Below are 24,796 nucleotides of genomic sequence, written 5' to 3'. Positions count from 1 at the left end.
CGTCTTGGATGCTCACGCGTAGCTTTTCCTTTTTCTCAGGTGAATGTCGTGGCCGTACGTCCAATTTACAAAAGTGATTCATATTTAAAAAAAAAAGGGTCCCACAAACATTTGCATTTCCCGCTCATTTAAAAATGATAAAGCGGTAACTTGCTATTCACACTTCCAAACGAAACCGCACCAAGCAATGGCGCGAAGAAAAATCTCTTCATCGTCTTCCGCTCCAATTCCAATCGGTAAATCACAGACAACAAAAAATCCTAACCCTAGTAATCGAATACTTTATTAAGCCCATTCCTAATTTCTTTTACATTTCCGTCTCTCACAGGTAACTGCGAGGTCACGGTCGAAGCAAGCAACTTCAGCTTCCAATCGGACCCCAACAGCCTCCAAATCTCACTCTACAAAGGCGCAAGGGTCATAATATCAGGTACTGATTCAACCCACTTACGGTTTGGTTCCACTGGATTTGCAGTTCGTTTGGTTGCCGAGAAAACGAAGGAAAGTATGGAATTTACTGAAATTCAACAGGGGCAGGATTTGCAATGTTTCTTTCTTTTATTTTCCTACGTTTTCTTAGGAAACAAACAAAGGGTTTGAAATGGGTTTTTTTCTCATTTGGGTTGCTGTTTAAAGCAGTGATGGAAGAGATGAATAGAAAGATCAGTAGTCATATTGGGGATTCGGATTCTGAAGGGAAAGGTACATTATGTTTTGAACTGTGAAAATTTGTTGATAATGTTCGACGCTTGAGAATTTTGGAGGTGTATATTATAATACTTTGATGGGTATTTATCGAATGAAACTTTTTTTTTTTTTTTTCTGTGGCTTATTTAGAGGAGGAGGAGAAAGTTTCTTTAATGCTACTTAATCCTAAGGACGCCGATAGCTGTACTAAATCTTATCTTCAGGTACGTCGCTCTATGTGTACGCACACACACGTCTATCTGCTTGTGCTTTATGCTTGAATTTATTAGGTAGAAAAGGGTACACTCTTTATCAATCCGTCTTGCAGGAAGTACTAAAGATGTACATGAAGGAGCTTCCCGCAATGAATTATGCTGCCAATACTGGAAAGCAGTCGATGTTCCTGGAAAGATGTGTAACAAATGGGTATAAAAATGTCCTGCATTGTATGCCTATAATGGTTTTGAAAGTTTCACCTGTTATTAAATCTTATGTATGAACTATGCTATGCTAACTGAATGTCTATTACTGCATAATTACATATGCGTTTTGAAATTTGTAGCATGTCTGATACTAAGTTGCATAGCAAGGTCAAAGTAGCTTTCAATCATAAATACAATTTTTTTTTTGTTTTTTTTTGCAGGAAGTATTGTACGTTGCTTTTGAAATCCAACTCTTTGGGAGAATTCGGAGAGGTAGGTTTGCCATGCGGTTTTAGGCATGTTTAATAATGTATAAGTGGAAGGGGTGTTAACTTGTGCCTCGTAAATGAGAAATAGGTGCAGTATGATATCAATTTTGTATTGTGCACAAATATGTATCCATTTCCACCTTATTTTAAAACACGACTCTCTCTGTGTTCTTATTGAATGAGAAAAAATTTGCTTTTGTTTCAAGTCAAACATTCCTTGATATTGTGTCCTATGGGTGACATTCGAGAACGAATTAGTGCAAACAAAGAAGAAATGTAGCTTATAGAAGCTTGTGAGGGCACAATTAGTTAAACAGGCGGCATAGTCGCATATGCTCCTTGTGTCTTTCCCTCTAAATTTTGTTGTTTCCCCAGCACAGTATTAAAATTCTGCATTTCAGTCAGCAGAATCAACACGTCAGTGGAGATATATAGCTAGTTTCTTTAGTATGTTCACTTGGTTTTTTATTCTCTTTTATTGTAGGTTATAGCTGCAATTACTTATCAAATAATTCCTGCTGATACTCAACATGCTGAGATCCCTCTTGCTGCCGTTAGGTCAATTTACCAACACAAGGTATTTTCTTTTCTTTCCTTTCATTTGCATTTCCCTTCCATGTCATTTTGTGGTTTCTCATGGTTAAAGATGTAATTAAATGCAGGCTGTTCCACTGCAAGGAATGGAATTGCATTCCAAAAAAACAATGTCCAGTGTCTAGTTTGAGGACTAATTTTCATTCCCTTGGTTTCATATCATATAATGGAGAAATTAAAGCAATTACCTTTATTAGGATTTCCAAACAGGGAAGTTAGATACATAGTGCAAAGAGGGATTTAGCAAGCTTACAACTTGAAAAGTTCATTTAACATGATTTTAGTTCTTTGAGGGTACCCTAAATTTCAGATCTCTTTGTATTTCAAGATTCGATAACAAAATACATATTTTGAAGCATGCTTACACTACAAACAACTAGATGTTCACTTTGTTATGTTTTGCATATATTATTTCTCATCCATATACTTTTAAGTCCTTCCCTCCTCCCTTGTTTTGTTGATCTAGTAGTACTTATGCAACTCAAAGAGAAATTACTTCGTAAAGTTAATTGACATTTTCAGGGTTTCGGTTGCCTGTTGTACATGGAATTGAGAAGGAGACTGCAAAGTGTTGGTATTCGCACAATATTCTGTTGGGGAGACAAGGAATCTGAGGGGTTTTGGCTTAAACAGGTAATTAGTGATGAAATATTGGTGAAGCCTGGAGCAGGACAAAGTCATAGACTTGAAGGCATAGCTGCTTGTTGGTTTTGATGATTATTGTAAAATTATCTTTTCATATATATATATATATATATATATATATAATGAAAATGGATAGAGTTGTGTAAGCAAGATTTTATGTTTCTTTTTTCGAAGTTACACTTCATTGAGAAGGAAATGTCTAAAATAAAGTAATACCTTTCAGATTGTTCTGGTTACTTTTTTTTTTTCACAAAAATGATTACAATTGCAGGGATTTGTATCAATAGCACAGGTGAATGCCAAGGGTAGACCTCTCAGGCTACCTATTAAAGCTGACATACGTAGAGCATTATGCTTTCCTGGTGGTTCAACCCTAATGGTTTCGCATCTTAACAAGGATTGTTCAGATAATTCTGCAGATTTGTTAAGATTGCGTTTGCCATTAAAGCCTCATGAGAAGAGTTCGTCGTCTGCTGCTTGTGGAGTTCAACAGCTTGGACATTCTAGAAATGAAAAAATTTCAACTGAAGGGTTGATGAATGATGGGCTCTCCAGGGAGGACGACAATTTAGGTGGTAGGTAGTAGTTACGTCATTTCTTTGAAAATTTACCGTGGTTTCATGGTAGAGAAAATTAAAAACAACTGTGATCTTTGAACATCTTACTGGAGTGGATTTTGTTTTCAGCATCGTAAGAACACTTGGTTTCTTCCTCTGGATGGGTATCCTTATTCGAATACCAAGAAAATCAAAATGAGTAGATACCTTAAAACCTCAAAATTGATCATATTATTTTTTCTACTGCCTGTGTAGACCCATATTCAAATGCTGTTGAAATTGGAGTGCATAAATATGTTTTGATGTAGTTTGGAAGCACCAGCTTGTTAAATATCTCTTTGCAAGCAAATATTCAGATGCTATTGCAGTAATGTATGCAAACATGACTGTTTTAAAGAGGTTCTTAGAGTTGGGATTCATTGCGTGGTTCTAAGGATCCACTTTCTTTTGCAGGAGCAGACTGCAATAACATGGCTGGTGGTCCAGAGCTATCCAAGAAAGGAGCTGATCCGAATGTGAAGCATTGTTCTTGTTCTACACAAGGTGCAAAGAGGAGGGTTTGGGAAGCCTCTTTATCCTCATTGAAGTCAAAAAAAGTAAAGGGAAGTCATTCAATTGACTGTCAGGTAGATTCTACCTGTGGCTTAGCTTTCGGAAGTGTTGAGAATGATTCTTGTTTTCAAGGATGTTCCTTGGAGACTTCAAAAAACACATCTTTGGTGAGAGATACTCCTAGAGTTCCATGGAGTCGTAATTGCATGGAAAAGATTGCTGAAGAACATGGATCAGTTAATGTAATGCCAGAAGCTTTGGCCAGTACAGATTTTCAGTCAAAGAGAGAATGCTTTAGAATCATTTTGATGAATATTGCTGATGATGCTAAGAGAAATCATCTCATAAAGGTATACCCAGTCTAGTTACCTTGTTTGGAATTAATCCCATATTGATATCATAGGGGATCCTTGTTTTATCTTATGAAAAGCATAAATTTCCATTTATCTTGCGGTATTACATGTAACATGTATAGAGTTTTTTGTTGTTGAGCATTAATTTTTTTCATATATATAGGTAATTGAAGACCTTGGTGGTGCTGTTGTCTCTGATGGAAGTTTAAGCACACATGTTGTCACGGGAAAAGTGAGAAAAACATTGAATTTCTGCACTGCTCTGTCTTCAGGGTTAGTTTTATTCTTAAAAAGCAACGCCACATGGATTCATACTCTTTGCTTTCATTGCTAAACTTGATCACATTTACTAACTCACTGGATCTGCAGTGAGTAACCACCTTGGACATTTCAGGCCACCCACTTTTTTTTTCTTTAATAAATAAGATTTTGTATGTCTCATTATTTCCCAGAAGGGGAGATCCTTGAAATCTTTTTCTTGAAATCTCAATGTGAACTGGCTGGTCTTCCATTTTTTCTTGATTATCTTCTGAATTCGGATTTAATCCCGAATTTTGTTTTTTCATACATGGTAATTGCAGTGTCATCCAAAGTTAGGTCTTGTGCTATTTTGTTGTTTCCAAGTTGAACTGTGTTTTCTCTTTCTCATTATTTTCAGTTATTTTTTTAACTTCATACCGGGGCTTTTTTTTTTTGTTGCTGTTCATGTAAGTTTGGATATTAGTGTTTTTAGTTACTCCTATTTTTATGTGATTCATATGAGGGATTGTGAGATTATTAATAAAAAAACTATCTATTTGAAAAGAGAATTTATCTGATGACCAGGAACTTCAAAGAAGATCTCAGTTACTTGTTGATTATTATCCATTATTTATTTGGTTTAACTTAGTAAGTTGCTTACACTGTTCTTGCATATTTTTGATACCTTGTAAGTACACAATCTACGAGTTTGATACTGGTCAAGGTTATTGGTTTCTTTAAGTGGTATTAAACTAAGCCCTCTTCTGATGTTATGCAACTTAACTTTGTTAGTATCAATTACAATGTCTAGAGAACAAATTGTATTCTTGACAGTCACAATTACTTGGAAGAAAGAGGGAAGAAATTGAAAAATTAATTGTAGATGCCTATTACCTGCAAGAGTAAGTTCCTTTGTGCTCAGCATTGTTATTTTGAGGATTTTATTTTTATTTTAGCTCCTATAAATTTTGTGTAGTTTGTTCTTATAAAGTATGGGTTTCTTCCTCTCAGAGCTTATTTATCTTGCTACTATTTTTCATGCTTTCACAGAGCTACGTTCATTCATATGTATACATGGTTTTTAGCTATACATAGTGATTTATAATTATTGATGCATTGCCCATTATGCAGAGCTTGGATAGTTTCACCTAGTTGGTTGAAAGAAAGCTTCCGTGAAGGTAGATTTGTTGGTGAGTTAGGAGGACTAACTAGTTTTTTACTCTCATAATTATCTAAGCACTTCTAATATATCTTTTTGGTTTTCCACCTTAATTTACCAGATGAATTACCCTACATATTGAATGATGAACAATATATGTTGAAGTACAGAGCTGAGCTAAAATGTGCAGTTCTCAGAGCAAAAGCAAGTCCTCAAGCTTTGCTCAAAGGGTATTATGTTTGCATAGCAACTCATGTTCAACCCCCTGCTAAGACTCTATCTGCCATTGTCAGGTCTGCTGGTGGAGAGGTAAGTTTTAAGAAGCTCGCTGAGTTCTGAATATTGATTATCTTGTAGATTGTATTTTATATTTACAAATGCATTCTAGCGCATGTAAAAGTTACCAAAATGACAGGATGAATGAAATGATATTTTAGTGAGATTCGTGCTTTCGAATGTATTGATGATCTACACGTTTTTCAATCTCCAAACAATGCTTATAGAAAAGTAAAAGATATGACAGAATCTCTAATGTTAATACAATTTCATTTTTGTCAGACAAGTTCATGCTCAAGTGACTTGAGCATTTGCAAGTTTTTCATCATAAGGTTCTCTTTTACTGCCATGTTTACAAATGAACCATTGAGGCTTGTAGGAAGTGAATGTCACCCATTGTTTTGCAGCAAAAACACACTTGAAATTGAAAATTTTGAACTCAGCCATCATCAAATTGATATCTTTAGGTAGGCAGACCTGGGCGAGGATGGTTATATATATATATAATTTATCATTATTAACTAACTATTGATTTAACATTCAGATTATTCGTGGGCTGGATAAAGTGAAGAAAGCATCCAAAACAGTCTTTGTGGCATGTGAAGAAGACATGGAAGAAGCATTGTTGGCTGCAAAGAAAGGAATATGGACTTTCAGTAGTGAGTGGTTAATGAACTGCATAATGAGACAAGAGGTCGATTTGGAGGCTCCCCAATTTGCAGAGTCCCTGTAAGAAAGACTTTCACAAATTTTGTAGATCAACAGTTGAATGTAAAGCTCTTTCTCTCTTTGAATCCCAACAACTTCAATGACCTCATTCTTTTGGGACCCAGTTTCTTACCAGCCCTCTGTACAACAGTCAAAGTCAATTACAAAAATTCACGTGAATAAGTAGTAAATATGCTGGTTCACGTGAAATGAATTTCCCTGACAAAAGATTACAGAGCAGGTGAAAATCGGAGAGAAATCGCAGTTCATGCGAAAGCTGTGTTTTTTGTTTCTCATGGTGTCTTTCACGCGCTCTCCTGTAAAATCTCCTATATAAACAAGCTCCTCCCTCGTTTGGAATGAAATCTCTTCATTTCAAAGGAAATGAAAAGAAAGTAGTTAGTACAACCTTCTTGTTTTGTCTAACTAATTTCTCTTCATTTCCATTAAAATGGAGAGGATCCTTTCGGCCTTCTTTAACATACATATGGTTTAAAACACGAGCAATGCTATGCTTACAAAAAATTTTACAAAAAAAATTTGTAAGTGATGCGCATAATATGAATGGAAAAATGATAAATTTAAATTTTGAAAATTTTAATTATGTTGTGCAAAGTCATTTTTTAAAAAGCTTTTTTTTTTTTTAAAAAAAAAAACTTTTTGGTAAGCCTAACATTTATCCTAAAACAAGCATGCCGGCAGAAGGGTTCGACGCCAAGATCACGTCGATAACTACGGCCGCCACGGAAGGCCTCCGTCGGTGTTTCATGTAAGTAGTTATTTCTTCTAAAGTTATATGTGCTTGTCCGCAAAGTTTATGTAATATATTTTCTTTCATTTTCCCTTTCTAAACATCCAAAATTTTATTAGTCTTTGTTATTTTTATTTTTTTTGGATGAATACTTTCTAAAGTTATCTTATTTGTATTATCTACAGTCTTGGAGAACATTTTACGTTGTAATCGGCCGGTTTGCTTTGAGAGAATATGTTGGTAAATAAAATTTACCTCCGATTATGCCTAATATTTCTCCAAAGTAGCATCTTTCAAATGATAAATATGTAATTTTTTTTTTGTTATTCCCTAATTAAATGATTTTTTTTTCATATTATCATATTTTTTCTTTTTCTATTATTATTATTTTTTATTTTTTATTTTTTATAAACAGATTTATTAAAGAAGAATAGAATATTGACAGATTTTTGGAGAATTTTTGAATTGGAACAAAATTAAAAAATTGTTAGGATTTGACCCAAATTTTGTAGTAATAATCGGTGTTTATATTACTATGGAGACATTTACAATTGGTTGCGAATTATGGCTGCTAATTTCATCTTTGAATTTTTTTTTGCTCGGTCAATCCACGATTTCTTGATGGCAATGGTATGATAAATTTTCGATACTTAGTAACAATATTAACGAATGATTAGTGGAATGATACTTTTATTAAACTTTCTATATACTTAAAGTATTCTTTCAAAAAACTGTACAATTTGTTTGACAAGTAGACTAGAAGCTTGTTTCTTATAAAGTTTTTTGAAAAGAACTACTAAAGTCTATAAGAAGCTTAATAAAATAAATATTTTGCGGCTGATCGTTGATTAATATTGTTACTGAGTATAAAAAATGAAGCATATCATCAAACACTATCATGAAATCGTCTATTTTTTTTTGACGGGTTTAGGCATCAAATGAGAATTTAAAGCTGAGATTAGTAGCCTTAATTCGCAATCTCCTGTATATGTCTGTACAACAATATGAAAATCGGTGATAACTACAATTTGGCGGACTACGCTTTTAATACTTTTGTTCCATTCAAAAAAATTCCATGGATTTTTCAATTTTCTTGCCCCTCTCTTTGTTCCTTCTTGCCCCTTTCTATTTGTTGGTTAACAGCTATAATCAAACCCAGAAATTGCAACATATTATAGTTATCATTCTGTTGATTTTTGTCTTTGAATTTGTAGACTGAATATAGTTGATTTGCTGATATACTGAGAAGTTTAATCACAAATCACGCTGATTCAGTCAATTAAGATCTGCTAATGCTGTATTTCTTCCTATAAATTGCAACAAATGCAACTTGAAATTAACAAAAGAATGTGAAAATTAGCCCAAAATCAAAAACAATAATTGGGATTCAAATTCCATTAAATGAACAAAAAACCAAACAGCTGCCAGCCTTAGCAACTTCCAATCCTGGCCGTTTATAGAAGTACAGCAGATGTCCTGTTCTTTTTTCAAACTACAACATGGAAGCAAAATCCTGTTCTGACCCAGCAGACTCACCTGACGGTCTACGTCTGGAGGAAAAATTGAGGATAAGGTAAACAGAGTGAGATTTCCAAGGTTGAGCTGAGTCCCCGTTCTGTTTCGGAAGCGGCCTCACCTGCTTCTCAATCATGGCGACAGTGGCGGCAGAATTCCTTTTTGTGAGAGAAGCCATTGCTTCTTCTTCTTCTTCAAGAAAGAGCAACTCACAGACTCGGTTTCTTCTGCACTCCACAGTTCGAGCTTCTTATCCCATGGATGGCAATGACAAGGCCTACGAGCAACTGGGTTTGTTCCCATTTCCCTCTCTCTCTCTCTCTCTCTCTCTCTCTCTCCATATGTATATCATGTGTGTCTGTGTGAGGGCCAAGGATATTTGAACTTCTTTTACGTTCTTGGTGCGAAATTTTGGAATTGGTAACATTGTTGCTTCGGAATTCACTGTGAGAGTTCAAATATGAAACTGGGCATGTCCGACTGTAACTTGAATTAAATGGGGTTTTTGCTAACACATCTACTGTTTGAGACAATTTCTCAATTAGGTTTGTTTATGCGTTGTTTGGTTTTTAAGAGTGCTGAGTTTGAAGCTTGACATTTTGTTATCTATCCGAGAAGTAAAGTTTTGATTGTGAGGTTGGAACATTCTTTTTTATTGAGCAAAGTGAGCTTCGTTGTTGTTTTTCCTTTCTTTTGGGTTTAATATCCTTTTGGAACTGCTTTCCTCGGTTATAAAAGCCAAGAGAGCTTTGTTTTTACCTCCTATGAGCAAGAATATTGTTTCCAATGCTAATGAAAACGGAGCCTAGGAAATCCAAAAATTTAATATTTCTGCTTAGGCTAAAAGTTGCTTATGTCTTACTTGATTTGATCAATTGTTATTTTGTGGAACGGCAAGATTGGAGAATTGTGCGTTTTCTGCTTACCTTTCACTGACACAATGTAGCTTGGTGTTTTTGTTAACGACTTAACGCACAAATATATTGTCATTATTTGGGCAGTTTATGTTTGACCTTTGCAGTAAGATATACTTCACGAGGGTTTGTTTGAATGGTGATAGACTGATAGTATGTGGATGATTATACTATATGACTTAATAGTCATTTTTTTTTAGTAAGTTTTTAATAGTCTTATTTATATGAGGAAACATCAATACTTAGCTGGAGTTTGGTTCCAACTAGAAAAACGAAAGATTGAATTGAGGGTAAAATGTATTAGCACCCTCTGTGTTTTGATGATGTTCCATCAAGACTCCATAGGTTTTTTTCATCTTTCTTTTCAATTTTTCTAATGACATACCCTATGCTACTTAATTGCTTTAATCAATACTTTTCCTCACCATATCATACCATGTGGGCAATAAATTTCAAACTTCCATTTTGCATTATTATTATTATTATTATTATTCTTAAAAAAATTACAATTGGTTATAGGAAAAAGGGAAAAGAAAATCAGAAGCACTCAATCATCCTCCACATTCAAGTGAAGCAAGTAGAGTTGCTGAGAGTGGGGCCTGATATTTGGGAGTATGTGGAATAAGAGGATGGCGGACATGGTGTGGGACTCGGGATGAGGGGAGAAGTAGAGGAGATGGGCGAGTTAGAGGGAGAGGGAGTATGTGTGGGACTGCTTGTAGTGGTTGAAGAAGGTTGGCTGGTCGTTGGTGGGGGACATGAGATTTCAACTGCTTTTGCACAGGTTGTTTCTTATCGAAAATTAAAGATGGTTTTCTGAGTTTCTTTTAAGACCCATCTTGTACTCTGAATTTTGGCCGTTGTACTGTTTGTTGAAGGTTACTGGAGAAGCTTTCTGATATCATTTTCTATATTTTATGGCTTTGCAATGATTGAACAAGACGAATTAGGATGGGATTTATTGAAATTTCCTACTAGATTAGTAGACTGGTATCTTTCTTGTGGGGGCCCATGCTGAATGCCTTTTCAACCAGCCCCACCCAAGCTCCCTATCCACCAGCTCGCCCATCTCCTCCAGTCCTCCCCTTGCCATGCGCTATGTCTGCCATCCTTCTCTGCTGCGAACTAACTGATATATTTCCCTGAACCAACTCCACTTGCTCCACTTGGATGTGGAGCATGAGGGAAGGAGTTGATTTGTACGCTTACTTAACAGTTGGGATGCTCATGTCAAAAAAAAAAAAAAAAAAACAGTTGGGATGCTAAAAGATTAATTGAAAAAACCTAAGGGGTCGGTAGAATACCATCAAACACGAGGGTGTTAGCACATTGTACCCAAAGTTCAGTGGTCACTAAAGAATTCAGCTTATTTCATAGTAACTAAAATTTAGGTGCTTGGTGCAAATATGAGAAAATCCTAAATCAATGAATTTAAGGAGAAAATATGTAAGAGGGCTTTGCCTTTTTTCTTTTCATTAAATAATTATTTATAACAAAAATGAATTTAATGAGAAAATATGTAAGTATGTGGATTTGACCCAAAAAAAAAAAAAAAAAATCCATTTGAAAGTGGGAGATGTTTGGGGGCATGCACCACTGTCAAATACCTATTACTTATTCATTCAGTATTCCAGACTATAATACATAACGGTAACTTTTGATGATACAAAGTAATTCTAGTAAATTTCCCATATTGTACTGTATGTTCCGTATGCTAATGGGTTCATGTGTCACCTGTGAGAACATATACACCTCTTTTCCGTTGTGGCCGGTAGTGTGGGCTTGGTGTCTGTGTTTGCGTGTGGTCATAGGCATATTCCTTTTACAGAACGAAAACAACTCTTGGAAGTAGGTTGGCAATTTGTTTTTGCCACTTCAGCAAAGCCTGATGAGAAATAAATTTGTTACCCTAGTGGATAATTTGTTCATACTGTGATACCTCACTGCTGTATTTTTTTTTACCTCTTTCTAGGATCGGAATTGACAGCTAGAACTTTTTTTTTAAAGGTTTGTTTTCATTGAAAAAGAAGATTGAAGATGCAGTTATCCGTGCTGAGATGCTTGCACCATCTGCCCTGGAACTTGAGGAAGCAAGGCGGATCAAGCAGGAAGAAATGATACACGAGTCTAACCTGTGGGATGATCCAGCTAAATCCGACAAAATCCTTGTCAAGTTTGCTGATATTGCCAAAGTGGTTGATGCTCTCAAAGACCTAACATATAAGGTGATGCACATCTGTTATCTTCCTTGTAGTTTTTACAAAAGATTTTGCATTCACTTTATAGAGACTTACATGGAGTGGAAATAATCAAAGGGCTGGATGGATCATTGAAGACTAGAAAGTATACTTTTGTTTACCTGGACTTAGCATAATTAAGTCTTGCAACCAGCTGGTTTCATGACCTCTAGATTTTCCCAGATTTGATATGCTGGCACATAGACATGAATTTGCATTATACTGCGTCCTGCATCAGTTGCTTGATTTATGTTTTGTTCTTTTCTAGAACAAGGTGGGGATTTGAATTTTAGCTAATATCTGCAGGCAGAAGAAGCAAAGCTGATCACAGAGTTGGCTGAGAACAATGTTATCGACTATGGGCTTTTTAAGCAAGCGTATAATGCATCTTTAGATGTGGGAAAGTTTTTGGATCAGTATAGGATGTCCAAGCTTCTTAAGGGGCTGTATGACGTGGAGGGAGCATGTGTAATTATTAATGCTGGATCTGGCGGCACTCACCCTGAGGTTTGAGAAATCACGTTTTGCTTTTTACCCTTACTTTGACTGGAGCAGTACCTTGTGCATTTATCGACCATTGTTAGAATTGACATGTTGGCATTGTTGCATGCCCGCTACCTTGATTCTGCTATTTTAACTTTTATCAACTTTTGGAGTGACTGGTTCTTACTACTTATATGTTTCACTCTTTAAAAGTTGTCCGAGTTAATTCTGCTTTTGTAAGAACAGAAGCTAAAAAGAAGTTGAATTACAAATTCTTGGGTCTCAGACAGCATTGATGTTATAGTTCTCGATTTATATATACTTGTTGACATAATTTACAAATTCCTATACCCACTTCAGATTAGTGGTATATTCTGGGACAAATGTTACTTCTTCAAGAATCAGGTCATTTACTAAAGTTGCTTTGCTTCCAAGCAAGTACAATTGAACAGGGCTGCTCTGGACTAGAGTTAAAGTTGTGCTTAGCACATATTAGACACACCCAGGTTAACCTGCTTTTCTTGTTTGTCCTTGGATAGTGAATGTTCATAGTTGGGCGTTATTTTCTTCATCATAACAGTGTGCTCTTACAATCAATATCAGGAAATCAGGAAAAGCTTGTTATCATATTCTTCAATCAATGGGGACTTTTTACGTGGCAATCAACTGTTTATATCATATAGTTTGGTGCCTCGTTTCAAGCTGATCAGTTCCTACTTAAAATTTAAAGACTTGGCACCAGTCCCTATTCTGAGGTTTTGGATATCTAGCTCTGTTTGAACCTTCTCTTAAGGCCTTTGTTTAATGTGATCGGGGGTACCTTCATGCCTGGCTGACTTTTCTATTTATGAAAACTTGCATTAGCCTTGATGTTGCAGTAGTTTTCTATTCTGATAGTAAATTTTAAACATTAGATTACGTAAAAGTAAATCTATATATTATCACAATTAGGCAGTTCACCTTACTTTGGCCGTAAACCTTTGATCATTAAAATACAAGGGGAGTCTACGCAGAACTTTAAGTTACATTTCAGAAATTTTAATTTTAAATTGTAAACATGTTTTCTTTCATTCTAGGATGGGGATAAATTTTTATTATGATTTTGTCATCATTTTTGTAATAACTATAGTAGTTGTTATTGTTATCTGATATTGTTATTGTTCCCTCTCTCTCTCTCGAACTTTTTTTTTAATAATCTCCTAATACAGATCTGGGCAGAAAAACTCCTAAGTATGTATAGCAAATGGGCCAAAAAGCAAGGCTGCATAGGAAGAGTGGTTGAGAAGTATCCTTCAAAGAGTGGTGGCATCAAGTCGGCCACAATAGAGTTCGAATTTGAGTGTGCTTATGGCTATCTTTTAGGGGAGAAGGGTGTTCACTACATGATAGGTTCTCAAAATGGATCTGTGCTACATGAGGTATGACTACTGGTTCCTTTCTGGCCTACACATAACATAGTTATTTTAATTACTCTTATTTGCTTTTGGGTAAAAAAAAATCTCACAGAAAAAGAAAAAGAAAAAGAAAAAGAAAAGATCCCTATTTTTGCTCTAAATGCGTTACTGGTGGTTTATGACATTAGATCTAGGTTGCACACTAGTAACTCAACTGGCTTCCCTTTCCCTGTTTTTTACTCAGAAAAAAAAAATAGTAACTCAGTTGGCCGGCTTGAATGTTAATATTGCTAGGTCTACTCAATATTTATAAGATGTCTGGTACTCAATATTTTATTAAAATCCTGATCAATACTGTCCATCTGCAATTCTACTGGTATTCTTTGAATCTTAGAGGGCATAGCATAGTAATTATGACCACAAATCAGGAAAAGTGCACTTTTCATAGCATGTTCATACATAGAAGTGCAAAATAAAAGCATAAATCGAGAACTAGGCTCAAAGCAAAGATATATATTGGTGTTAAATTGATTTTGACAATATCTAACCGCAGTTTATTTTGCTGTGAGTTTGGTTTATCTTGGCTGTTTATCTGAAGATAAAGAGAACCAAGAGTTTCACTACTTTGTAAACAAATAGTTGGAGGGTATGCATTACACAGTCTCCATGATCATTTAAAAGAGGGAGAATAGATTCTCGATTTCACAGGAATATTTTTTTTTATGAATAACAAAGATACACAGCCTTTATGACACAGGAACAAAAAGCATTTTTTTTTTCTGTGTAATGCTTAATGTGTAATGCAAACGATTTTCAGAATATCTTTTTAGCAGAAACCAATATTCATGAAAAAAAGAATTGCATTCTGCCATGCATATGTTTCCCTAATGACATGGCATTTTATAAGTTTTAACTATCAACAGCAAGAAACAGAACCCGGATATGTTCTCATCGCATAGCGTAGTTTCTTTTGAACCATCTTGGCTACTAAAATATTTATTAAACTGTTTCATTTGCAAATATGAAAATCTTGCAGGCTTTTGCAGCATGTGTGGACGTTGTTCCTCTCTTTCTTAAAACAGCATGTAACCTACAAATTGACGATGGAGATTTGATTGTCTCACCACCCTTAATACAGCAAAGTGGAACTAAGCCAACTATCTGCATTCAGCATATTCCAACAGGCATACAAGTTCAATCCTCAGGTGTCTACTTTTTTATGTTGTATTTGTTTATATTGCTAGCATTCTCAGGTACTTGATGATTTACCAACAGCCATAATAAAGTAATGTTCTTTTTATCGAGATTTGTAAAGGCAAAAGCTAACACTCAATTATAATATTACTTTGCAAAGTAGAAAATTAGATTTTCAAATTGATCTGTGGATATTCCTCAGCAGATTCTATCTATTTTATTTGCAGGTGAGAGGAACCACTTTGCAAATAAGATCAAGGCCCTTAATCGATTGAAAGCTAAACTTGTTGTAATAGCCAGTGAGCAAGGAGTTTCCAGTGTAAGTGACATAAAGAGAGATGCCATTGTCGATTTGTGGCAAAAAGAAACTCGAAGGTATGTCTCTCATCCATTCAAGCTAGTAGAAGATGTAAAAACTGGCATCCTATTGCCCAACCTAAATTCCATTTTGGATGGAAATATTGAACCTCTTATTGAAGCTCATATCAATATAAGATAGTGATATGCCACCTCTTTTTTTTTTTGCTATTATTATGAGTGAGACATGTTAGAATATATTTCCTAACAAGACATTTGATATCATCTGATCCACCCTTTTTCAATTGATGGGTTAGTCATCTGCTATGCTTTCCCTTATAATTTTGCAATTTTATAAGTCTGGAATTACACCGACATCTTGATTTGGCAACTTATCCTGATTTAAAAAGTGTCCATTATTGCCAAGAAGGATTATAACTGCAAAACTTAAATTTTACTGATTTTTTTTTTCTTCAGTTCAGTTTCATCATACAATATATATATATATATATATATATATATATATATATATATTGACATGTCCACACGAGGGGGGAGGGCATATCATATTACTATTGACCAACAGCCTATGTCAATTTTTTTTCAGAGCATGTTTCGGATTGCGTTTGTGGACCTCAAAAGTGCATCTAACACCCTAAAACCTTATTTGAAAAAAAAAAAAAAAAAAAAAAAAAAAACTGTTTGGTAGAAACAAAGTCAAAGTGCTTTTGAAGGTCAAAAAGCCTAAAAATGGCCAAAACGCACTTTTGACAAAAACTTAAAAATAAAGTTTTTGCCCAAAAACGCTTTTTTACTTAAAAGCTATATTTCTCAAACATAATTCCAAACATACTCTCAGTCTTTGCAATTGATCATTTTCAAGCATCTTGGGTGGCACATCACCACCTTTGATTAATTCAATACATATTAAGTCAACACGACTACGTCTATCTTAAAAATGCACAATTTTAAAGGTCAAATTGCAATTTTACCCTATATTTAAATGTGTTTTTAAAAGTCACGATTTCATAGTATGCATTTTGAAATCGTTATAAAGTGTTAAAGAAAGAGACTATAAAAATATATTGATACGCTTAAAAAAAAAAAAAAAAAATCATATGATTGCAGTCTGCAGACCTCCCTTTTCTTAGTTTTTCTTCTCTCTTGATTAACTTTGCGCTTTTCTTTTGGAGTGGAACCTTATACGGTAAATTATTATGTTTTGAATAATTTAATGACGTGGAAGGATATAAGAGGATTTTTTTCAATGTCAAAAAAAGCACAACAAAACCAGATGGTGATGCCCATATTATTTAAAAAAGTAACGCTATTTTTCACACTTATTTCACACCGATTAATATAGTTGTTTAAAGATATATTTGAGCGGTGGGAATAGGCTAGGAGGGAAGTGGGTGGGTGTGGGCTGGGGATCATGATTCATGATAGATTCATGATAGAGATGGCTACATTGGTATACCTATCGGGGGGGCAGGCCTGGACATTAATGGTCTTTTGGTGAAATTTTCACTCTTTCACTTCTCAAATTTTTTTTTTTTTTGTTGGTGTAAATACTCCACTTCATTCGTAACAAATCAGATTACAACATAACAAAAAACCAAGAGTTGGGCACCTCAACAACAAACCCATACGTAAAAGATAGTGCTAAATCTAGAAAATGGAAAATCGGAACAACCGAACAGGCAATGAATGCATAAATGATCCCAAACAACCATAAATTATTCGGACCTCTATAACTTAGACAAAAGCCAAGAAAACAGTCGCATAAAGTGGTAATAACACCCAAACAAAGGATAGGCAAGAGCATAAACCTTAAAAGAGTCATATATCTGACCCAAACCATTGTTAGGATAGGATAGAACAACAACCACAAGAGAGTGATTGGGGGAGAACAACACTGTCAAAAACAGAATAGATTTAGTCATCAAACATAAAAGCACTTCTCAAATATTACTTAATTAAACAAAATTTCAAATGTAACCCTACTAATGAGACACTTTTCAAACACAAGCTACAAAACTATTCTCAAAACCAAAAATAACAAAGCATTTTTTTTTTTTTGAAAAAAAAAAAATTGTTAAAATTTAATAAAAGTGGTATTACCACCACCTGATGGCGGCAACCACGGTGTGGTGGCCTCTCGCCAGACGGATTTGGTAATTACCATTTTGTGAATACAAAAAATTTACCAAATGGTTCAATTGAATTTGCTTTTTCAATTCCAATTCCAATTAAAGATCTCAAGATCTTAACTGATTAATTGGAATATATCGGGATCAAGTTTATTTTTCAAAGATAAAAATTGTCATCTTTAAGCGCCACTTCCACATTGTAGTAGGTGGTGTGCATGACTTTAGAAAGACAAATAAATAAATTATAAAACATAATTGATTCACTAGAATATACCATAAACCTAATCTTAGTTTACTTGTGGACTTTTTAAAATCTCCTGTCCAAATCTGAGTTTGCTACTTCTTGTTGTGACTTGAACCACCACAACCACCATACTTCAAAGTAGGAGAAAAATAAAAGTTCATTTATTTGCTTTAAAGTAATATCAAATAATTTTGTCCTAAATAGAGCCAAGAAAAAAAAAAAAAAAAAAAAAGTGAAATTATTATTTTGCCGCTTTGAGTGATCATTACGTGTAAATCACTCAAAACGGCAGCTTTGTGTAAATAAATAAATAAAAAGTCCATGTGGACTGTCGAGGGCGACCCTCAAAAAACAGAGATATGTTAGTAAGCCGTTAACATAGCCACAATTTACAAAGAACGCCCGGGGAGATAGGCCGAGAAACAAGTGCCACCCAAATCTCCGAAGACAAGGCTTACTCCCTATGGTTCCTCAGTGAGCTACTTCTTTCTCTTTCTCCTTCTCTTTCTCTCATATATACCGCATATATACGTTTGCGTGGGATTTTTTTTGTTCCTTGCATGATTTGATGGGCGTTTGGTACTTTGGTTGTGTTTTATGGTTGTTGTTGTTGTTGGGGAAAAAGAAAAGAAGATGGGGTTGCTTGAGAGTTTTCTGCAGTGCTGAATTGATGTGGGAAGAAGAGAAAAAGTAAAGTTAGAGCTGTCTGTTTGCTTTTTGGTTGGCTGCTGAAAGTGAATGATATAGGATATTGGGTACACCTTAATCTTTAGCCATAGGTGTATTCTCTGCATGCTTGCTTTGGAAATTTGGGAAGAGGAGCAAAGGAATAAAAGAAAATAAATAGGATATGAAAGTCTGAATGTGTATGCTATGTTCAAATGCTGGGAAAATGTGGGAAATAAGAGAAATAAGATGATGGGTATCTTATTTGTGTTAAATTATCATTTATCCCAAAAGGTTAAGTGGATAGGAAGAGATAAATTTAATAACTTAATTAATACTTTAACACTCCCCTTATGTGTGGGCTCAAGCTCCTTTTTAATAGATGAGGCTGGACACGTGAAATATTTAATTTAAATGGGGGGTGAATTGATGGAGTCAATGTTCGAACTCATGACCTTTGACTTTGATACCATGTTAAATTATCATTTATTCTAAAAGCTTAAGCTGATAGGAAGAGGTAAATTTAATTACTCAATCAATACTTTAATAATTTGTTATATATCAACACTACTTGGTGATTCTAATACAAGTATGTTACTTGGCTAAATTAAATTATTTTACTTGAATATGGATTTCGGGTGCACCTCCTATGAAATTTTTTGGGTTCGTATTTTAGAAAATCGGATGAACTCGAATTGTGGAATGTGCTTCACATAGTTCCTTTTAAATTTTATAATTTCAACAGTTTAGGGGGTGAAAAAAGTAGTATCTGTCTCAATATTGAACTAGTGGGCAGAATATGTGCTGTTAGTACAATTTGGCAATTCACGTTGGTATAGGAATATGTTTCCTTCTGCATAGGGTGGAGTGGCTTTCCACTCCTGACAACAACTGCATTGCAGGAGATATTGTGTGCAGTTTCAAATCTCCATTTTTTTTTTGCTGATATAGATTAAAAAAAAACAGTTTTGAATGAAAAAAAGAAAGGTTAAAAGGTTTCAGAGAGATTTTAAATAACTGTGTGGATCAGTATAATGAATATGATAATATTCAGGTAATGAGTACAAAAGAGAAGAACAATCAGAAATTCTACTTTTAATGGTTCAATCAACCGAGGGTTTTTTTTTTTTTTTTTCTTCTCGATATATATATTTTTAAATAAGTAATCGAAATATCGTTAAAAGCGCAAAGTAAGGGAAAGTATGAATCCATCACAGTCCTTGTTAAGGCCATAAATGGTGATAATTGAAACTATCAAGTTTTTGATTTCTCTTACATCTTCATAGTGGATAATTCATAAAAGTAAGAAAAAGTAATAACTTTTGGTGAGGTTAACATGGTTATGTCTTGTGTCCCATACGGTAGTGTATTATCCTTGCCACTTTTTTCCAGGCATCCTCATGGTGCTTTATACTCTATTCCTTGAAAAGTACACCATTTTTAAATTTATCTTTATATCTTTGACTGACTGCTGTTTTGTTTCGCAGAATTGAAGTTTCCTGATGCTCGTTTATGCGAACAGTTACCTGAAGTGTGGGATATTTGGAGTTTCACACTTTCATAAGAAAGATTGTCACTTTTCCATTAGAAGAACATGGAGCTTAAATTGTTTGCCAGCTCGTGTGGATGCACTTCATCTGACTAGACGCAGTAAGCCTCATCTCCAACAACCTGTAGGTTCAGGGATACATGTAATCCATGTATATTTATCACTTTATATGCAATGTTTTCACACTCCCATGAATAAAATTAGATAATTTGTCTGTCCAAAAAAATGGAGATAGTATTAGCTTCTCTGATCATAAGGGTAATTTTTTTTGAGGCATTTTGTTAGAGAGATTAAAGGGAAAAACAGGGGTTTGGGATGCAATGGTAAACTATCCCAAATAGGAAAATTATCACTCTTATGGGATGCTAATTGGAAATGCTATAGAGACAGTTACAGAAGCAAACATGATGCATGTGATCACTGACATATACATTAAACTTTAGATATCAACCTCTGCAATATTCGCGTGTCGTCACATGCTTCAAGTTTTGTTTTAACTCAAGTCTGAATGTTTATACACCTAAAATTAGTGCACTTTGAGATGTGGAGCGATGTGAAGAAAATGAAAATGCTTATCCTCCTGGGGATTGACTTCCTTGTTGCTGTACTTTCTTACTAAGCTCAAGAAGGAAAATTTTAGTGATGGGAAGAAACTGCTTTTTTCTTGATTGATTTGTAATAAAAGGAAAGTTTCTGGTTTCTGGCTTCTGGCCTTTCCTCTGTCTCTTTAATAATTTTTTAAGTAACCCCTTATCTTGATGTATGGTGCAAAAGATTAACCTTCGGTTTGCTTAATGCAGTAGGTGTTGTATATACAGTCATGTCATCTAAAGTCATGGAAAAGATGGGAAACAATGTGGTTGTGAAGGAGGACTTGCAAGATTTTGATGTTCCATATTCATACGAAACTGCCATGGAAGCACTTTCCTCTCTCATTACACGTAAGAAACGAGGAGACAAATCATTTGTTGGTGGTACATATGGAAAATTGGAAAGAATGTCCGAGTATCTCAAGGTAACAATAGTGCAATTCTTCCTCCACGTTTGAGATAAGAATGCTGTATACTTGTAAGTTCCAAACAAATTTTTCATGTTTGTAATATGCTTGATAAAAATGGCCCACTTCCATCAACTTAAGCATTTTGGTTTGGTTTTTTTAAATAAATTCGATAATTTTTAAAGAATTCAGTTCAAAAGTTTGAGGGGCAATTACTCAACACAATTGTCATCTTCTCCTTAAAGCTTTCACTTGGTTTTAGAAACAGAAAGTGGTCATTGAATTTTGCTTTTGTAGTTCCTCATCCAATCTGAATAAATTTTTTGCTAAACAGAATTTCTCAAAGATTGAAACATTCAATGCATACATGTTTTTTTAACAGATCCTTGGCTTGGAAGAACATATGGATGGGCTCAAAATAATCCATGTGGCTGGAACTAAGGGGAAGGTACTCTTCCAAAAATAATGTCTTATGATAGTTTTTTGATAGATCAGACTAGCTTGAGACTTGTTGATATGAAATTCTGATCTTAAATATTTTTTCAAACTTTACTAGTGATAGTATGTCTAACATGGTTACCAATTCCATAAAAGGACAAAGCATCTAAAACTTTGAAATGCATTATCATTATGTAAGCACATGTATGGTCTCACATGGATACAAGGGCTAATATGAGAAAAGTGACAAAAATATCAGTTGATAAGTTGCTAACATCAGCATTCATAATTCAGTATTTTGATCTCTTCGTTTGAAAGGAATATATAAAAGTGAGAACTGATATTTTATTATGGTTTTTTCTTAGTTGAATTGCTGTGGCTTAATGAATCCACATTTCAGGGTTCTACATGCACATTCTGTGAGGCTGTTTTAAGGGAGTGTGGTCTGCAAACTGGACTCTTCACCTCCCCTCACTTAATTGATGTGAGAGAACGATTTCGTATAAATGGGTTAGTGTTCAAATGAATCACTAATATCAAATTTGTCATTAATTCTCTCTCTCTCTCTCTTGGCAGTCTGGTGATGACATCAATGCCCTAAAATAGTCCCATCCTAGAAAAAATTTTACTATTAAAAAAAGCTGTGGTTTGTATTAATAGAAAATTTTTATTATTTTGGATGTATTGTCATAGGATGTCTATAAGTAGATGAATGATCAGTACCTATGAAATGAAATTCTACAGGTCTCCTGATTTGTGGAGTAAAAGCAAAAAGCAACTTGACCAGAAGATAAATTTGGACATTCAATTGCTATATAAATAACTATGGAGTCATTTCATTTGCATGCTCTTTCTAGAAGTTGGTTAAAGCACTAGGAGATTCATTTTGAACATCTTTACTGATATTATGGTTGAATCCATTGTGACTATTTATGGCTTCATCTGTTTCTTTCGGCTGTTGATTGAGATGTAAAGGTGTTTTAAACAATTATTTTTTTAATAAGTAATTCAAATTCATTAAAAGCAAAGAGGGGATGGAGTAGTAATCTCCAGTGGAAAGTAAACCTGATCATTTTACTTTGATGGAAGCCTTTCTCTTTTTGAAATTTGGGGCATAAAAGAGAAAGTAGGCTCTCTCTTTTTAAGACCATTTTTACTACAAAAATTAGCCCTAGCTTTCTTTATGTTTGTATCACCATTCATTTATAATTTCGAAATGTCATGTTCTTGGTTGGTATGAACACTCTGCAGAATACTCATGTCTGGCTTTGATTGCCTCTGTAGGTTGGACATATCTGAAGATAAATTTCTACAGTATTTTTGGGATTGTTGGAACCAATTGAAGGTATAATTTCTTACTTTATATGCTTATAAGAAGGCCAGATAAGCTAGATTCTCTTCAAAGATAGAGTTGTTCTGAATTGTAAAAAAGCACTTTATATTTGAGTCTTGGACCCCAAGCATGGTTCATAAGCACTTTTGAAATTGGACTCACGGCATTTTGGTTGTGGTCTTGGACCTTCTGTGATGGGATTCTCTGTGGAAATTAATAGTCTTTTACATTAGAGTTCTAATCCTCTTGTATTCTTTGTCGTAGGTATTTTAAATCACTGGTAATTTGGGGTTGCTAGTTTTTGATACTAGGTGTTGAATCTCTCTGAGGAACTTTGTCTACTAGAATGAACTGTGTGGTGGTTGGTTAGTGTTTTAAGTCAAGGGAAGTGCCTCTAGATAAGAAGCCAAGTATGCATGCTTAAAGAAAAGTTAAAGAACAGAATCGTGATTGTTATCCTTTCAAACAATTTGCACGTTCCAAAGATGACACGTTAATGATCAGCTAGCCTTTCAGAGTAAGTGGTTATTTAATTTGGTTATTCCTAGTATTAGCTATCTGCTGTCTTTTGTTTGGAATTTATGTGATTTTCCATTTGCATTATGTAACTGCCAGTACATCACTTTTTTTTTGATAAGTATCAAAAAACCCAAAGGGCGCAACACAATTACACGGGTAGAACTGACAGTACATCACTTGCATTCTAGTGGTGGTAAAACTGATGTTTAGATCCAAAATTTGAAGTTTATATTTACACTGTTGTATGATGCATCACACAGTATTACTCATCTCGACAATGTATAGCAACTCATTTAATTGAAGCCTCTTTTTCAAAATTGCAACTTATAAATGGCCATTTTTGATTCTGGAAGTTTAAATTTGCAGGAAAAGGTTACTGAGAACCTGCCAATGCCTCCATTATTTCAGTTCCTCACTGTTTTGGCTTTCAAGATATTTATATGCGAAAAGGTTAGTAATGTATCTTGCCATTTGAACTTAGATGTTTTCTTAGTTCCTATTTTGGGACTAGAGAAATGGCACAAGAAAATAGAATAGTCTGACCCTTAGGCCCTTAGAGTTTTGTTAGTTATTTTCATCTGCTCCCATAAAATGGCGATGTTTTAATCATTGACAGAAACTGAGAAACACAACAACTGATTCTTCATTGATTTGAATAATACACAAAACGTTAGCTATATACATCAACCCTAGCAGCAGAAAAGGAAAACTAACTAAGTTATTTCAAATCCCATGATTTATGGGATATAATAGGACACTAACCAAATCAGCCTAATTCTAGGAATACAGGCTGTTACATAATTTCCTAAAATAGCTAACTATACAAATATAGAATACAAGTCATTAAACACGTTTTCCCACACTCCCCCTCAAGCTGGCGAATAGGCATTTTCCATTCCCAGCTTGGATACAATACTCTGAAACACTGAACTACTTAAACCCTTGGTAAGTACATCAGCAAGTTGGCCATGTGTAGACACATAAGGTGTACAAATCAATCCGCTCTCCAACTTTTCTTTGATGAAGTGTCTATCAATTTCAATGTGCTTTGTTCGATCATGTTGTACCGGATTATGAGCTATGCTGATTGCAGACTTATTATCACAATAGAGTCTCATCGAACCATCCCCACTTAATCTTCATGTCTTCTAAGATAATCTTCAACCAAAGTAGTTCACATACACCCTGAGCCATTGCTCAGAATTCTGCCTCCGCACTAGACCGAGCCACCACATTCTGTTTCTTACTCCTCCACGTCACAAGATTTCCACCAAGAAAGGTGCAATATCCAGAGGTCGACCTCCTATCCACAATCGACCCAGCATAATCGGCATCTGTGTATGCGTCAAGAACTAAGCCTCCGTTCCTTTTAAACAGAATACCTTTTCCTGGTGTCCCTTTGAGGTATTGTAACACTCGGTGAGCTGCCTGCAGATGGACTTCCTTCGGGCTATGCATAAATTGACTAATCACACTCACTGCATAAGCTATATCCGGTCGTGTGTGAGACAAATAAATGAGTCTTCCTACCAGGTGTTGGTACATTTCTCTATCTACTACAGCATCCTCCTCTGCCTTTCCAAGTCTAAGGTTAGGATCTATTGGAGTACTTGCTGGTTTGCACGCCGTCTTGCCGGTTTCTTTGAGGAGATC

At 34.9% G+C, this 24,796-nt stretch overlaps 3 protein-coding genes across 8 annotated transcripts in view; all 3 read left to right on the top strand.

Annotated features, from left to right (window-relative positions):
* Positions 1-163: 163 nt before the first annotated feature.
* On the top strand, positions 164-6,676 carry LOC132161903 (uncharacterized). 2 transcript variants are annotated; one of them, XM_059572123.1, is made up of 14 exons: positions 164-236; positions 329-430; positions 640-702; positions 838-911; positions 1,016-1,113; positions 1,331-1,382; positions 1,863-1,955; positions 2,495-2,605; positions 2,889-3,192; positions 3,628-4,076; positions 4,243-4,352; positions 5,451-5,509; positions 5,600-5,787; positions 6,299-6,676. In XM_059572123.1, the coding sequence occupies exons 1-14, from the start codon at positions 188-190 to the stop codon at positions 6,485-6,487; spliced, it is 1,941 nt and encodes a 646-aa protein (XP_059428106.1). In that variant the 5' UTR covers positions 164-187; the 3' UTR covers positions 6,488-6,676. The 2 variants fall into 2 exon arrangements, with proteins under 2 accessions (XP_059428106.1, XP_059428105.1); XM_059572122.1 differs by having other exon boundaries at positions 637-702.
* Positions 6,677-8,718: 2,042 nt separating this feature from the next.
* LOC132191897 (peptide chain release factor PrfB3, chloroplastic) lies at positions 8,719-15,469 on the top strand. Of its 3 annotated transcripts, XM_059607024.1 has the most exons (7): positions 8,931-9,019; positions 10,162-10,426; positions 11,650-11,867; positions 12,186-12,386; positions 13,571-13,780; positions 14,793-14,961; positions 15,178-15,469. In XM_059607024.1, the coding sequence occupies exons 3-7, from the start codon at positions 11,700-11,702 to the stop codon at positions 15,447-15,449; spliced, it is 1,020 nt and encodes a 339-aa protein (XP_059463007.1). In that variant the 5' UTR covers positions 8,931-9,019; positions 10,162-10,426; positions 11,650-11,699; the 3' UTR covers positions 15,450-15,469. The 3 variants fall into 3 exon arrangements, with proteins under 3 accessions (XP_059463005.1, XP_059463004.1, XP_059463007.1); XM_059607021.1 differs by lacking the exon at positions 10,162-10,426 and having other exon boundaries at positions 8,723-9,019; XM_059607022.1 differs by lacking the exons at positions 10,162-10,426; positions 12,186-12,386 and having other exon boundaries at positions 8,719-9,019.
* A 2,552-nt stretch (positions 15,470-18,021) lies between these two features.
* LOC132191895 (folylpolyglutamate synthase) overlaps positions 18,022-24,796 on the top strand; it is a 17,393-nt gene continuing 10,618 nt past the window's right edge. For 2 of the 3 annotated variants that reach the window (XM_059607019.1, XM_059607018.1), the window contains exons 1-7: positions 18,022-18,115; positions 19,795-19,957; positions 20,657-20,871; positions 21,236-21,301; positions 21,692-21,801; positions 22,576-22,636; positions 23,510-23,593. In XM_059607019.1, the coding sequence (XP_059463002.1) occupies positions 19,810-19,957; positions 20,657-20,871; positions 21,236-21,301; positions 21,692-21,801; positions 22,576-22,636; positions 23,510-23,593 (684 nt within the window). In that variant the 5' untranslated portion in view covers positions 18,022-18,115; positions 19,795-19,809. The remainder of the gene's footprint in view (positions 18,116-19,794; positions 19,958-20,656; positions 20,872-21,235; positions 21,302-21,691; positions 21,802-22,575; positions 22,637-23,509; positions 23,594-24,796) is intronic. The other variant, XM_059607020.1, reaches the window with a different exon arrangement.

The sequence above is a fragment of the Corylus avellana genome, chromosome ca9, assembly GCF_901000735.1.
Source record: "Corylus avellana chromosome ca9, CavTom2PMs-1.0".
In the NCBI taxonomy this organism is placed as follows: Eukaryota; Viridiplantae; Streptophyta; class Magnoliopsida; order Fagales; family Betulaceae; genus Corylus; species Corylus avellana.
The sequence above is the reverse complement of the archived record's forward strand: the minus strand, read 5'-3'. Positions and strand labels throughout refer to the sequence as shown.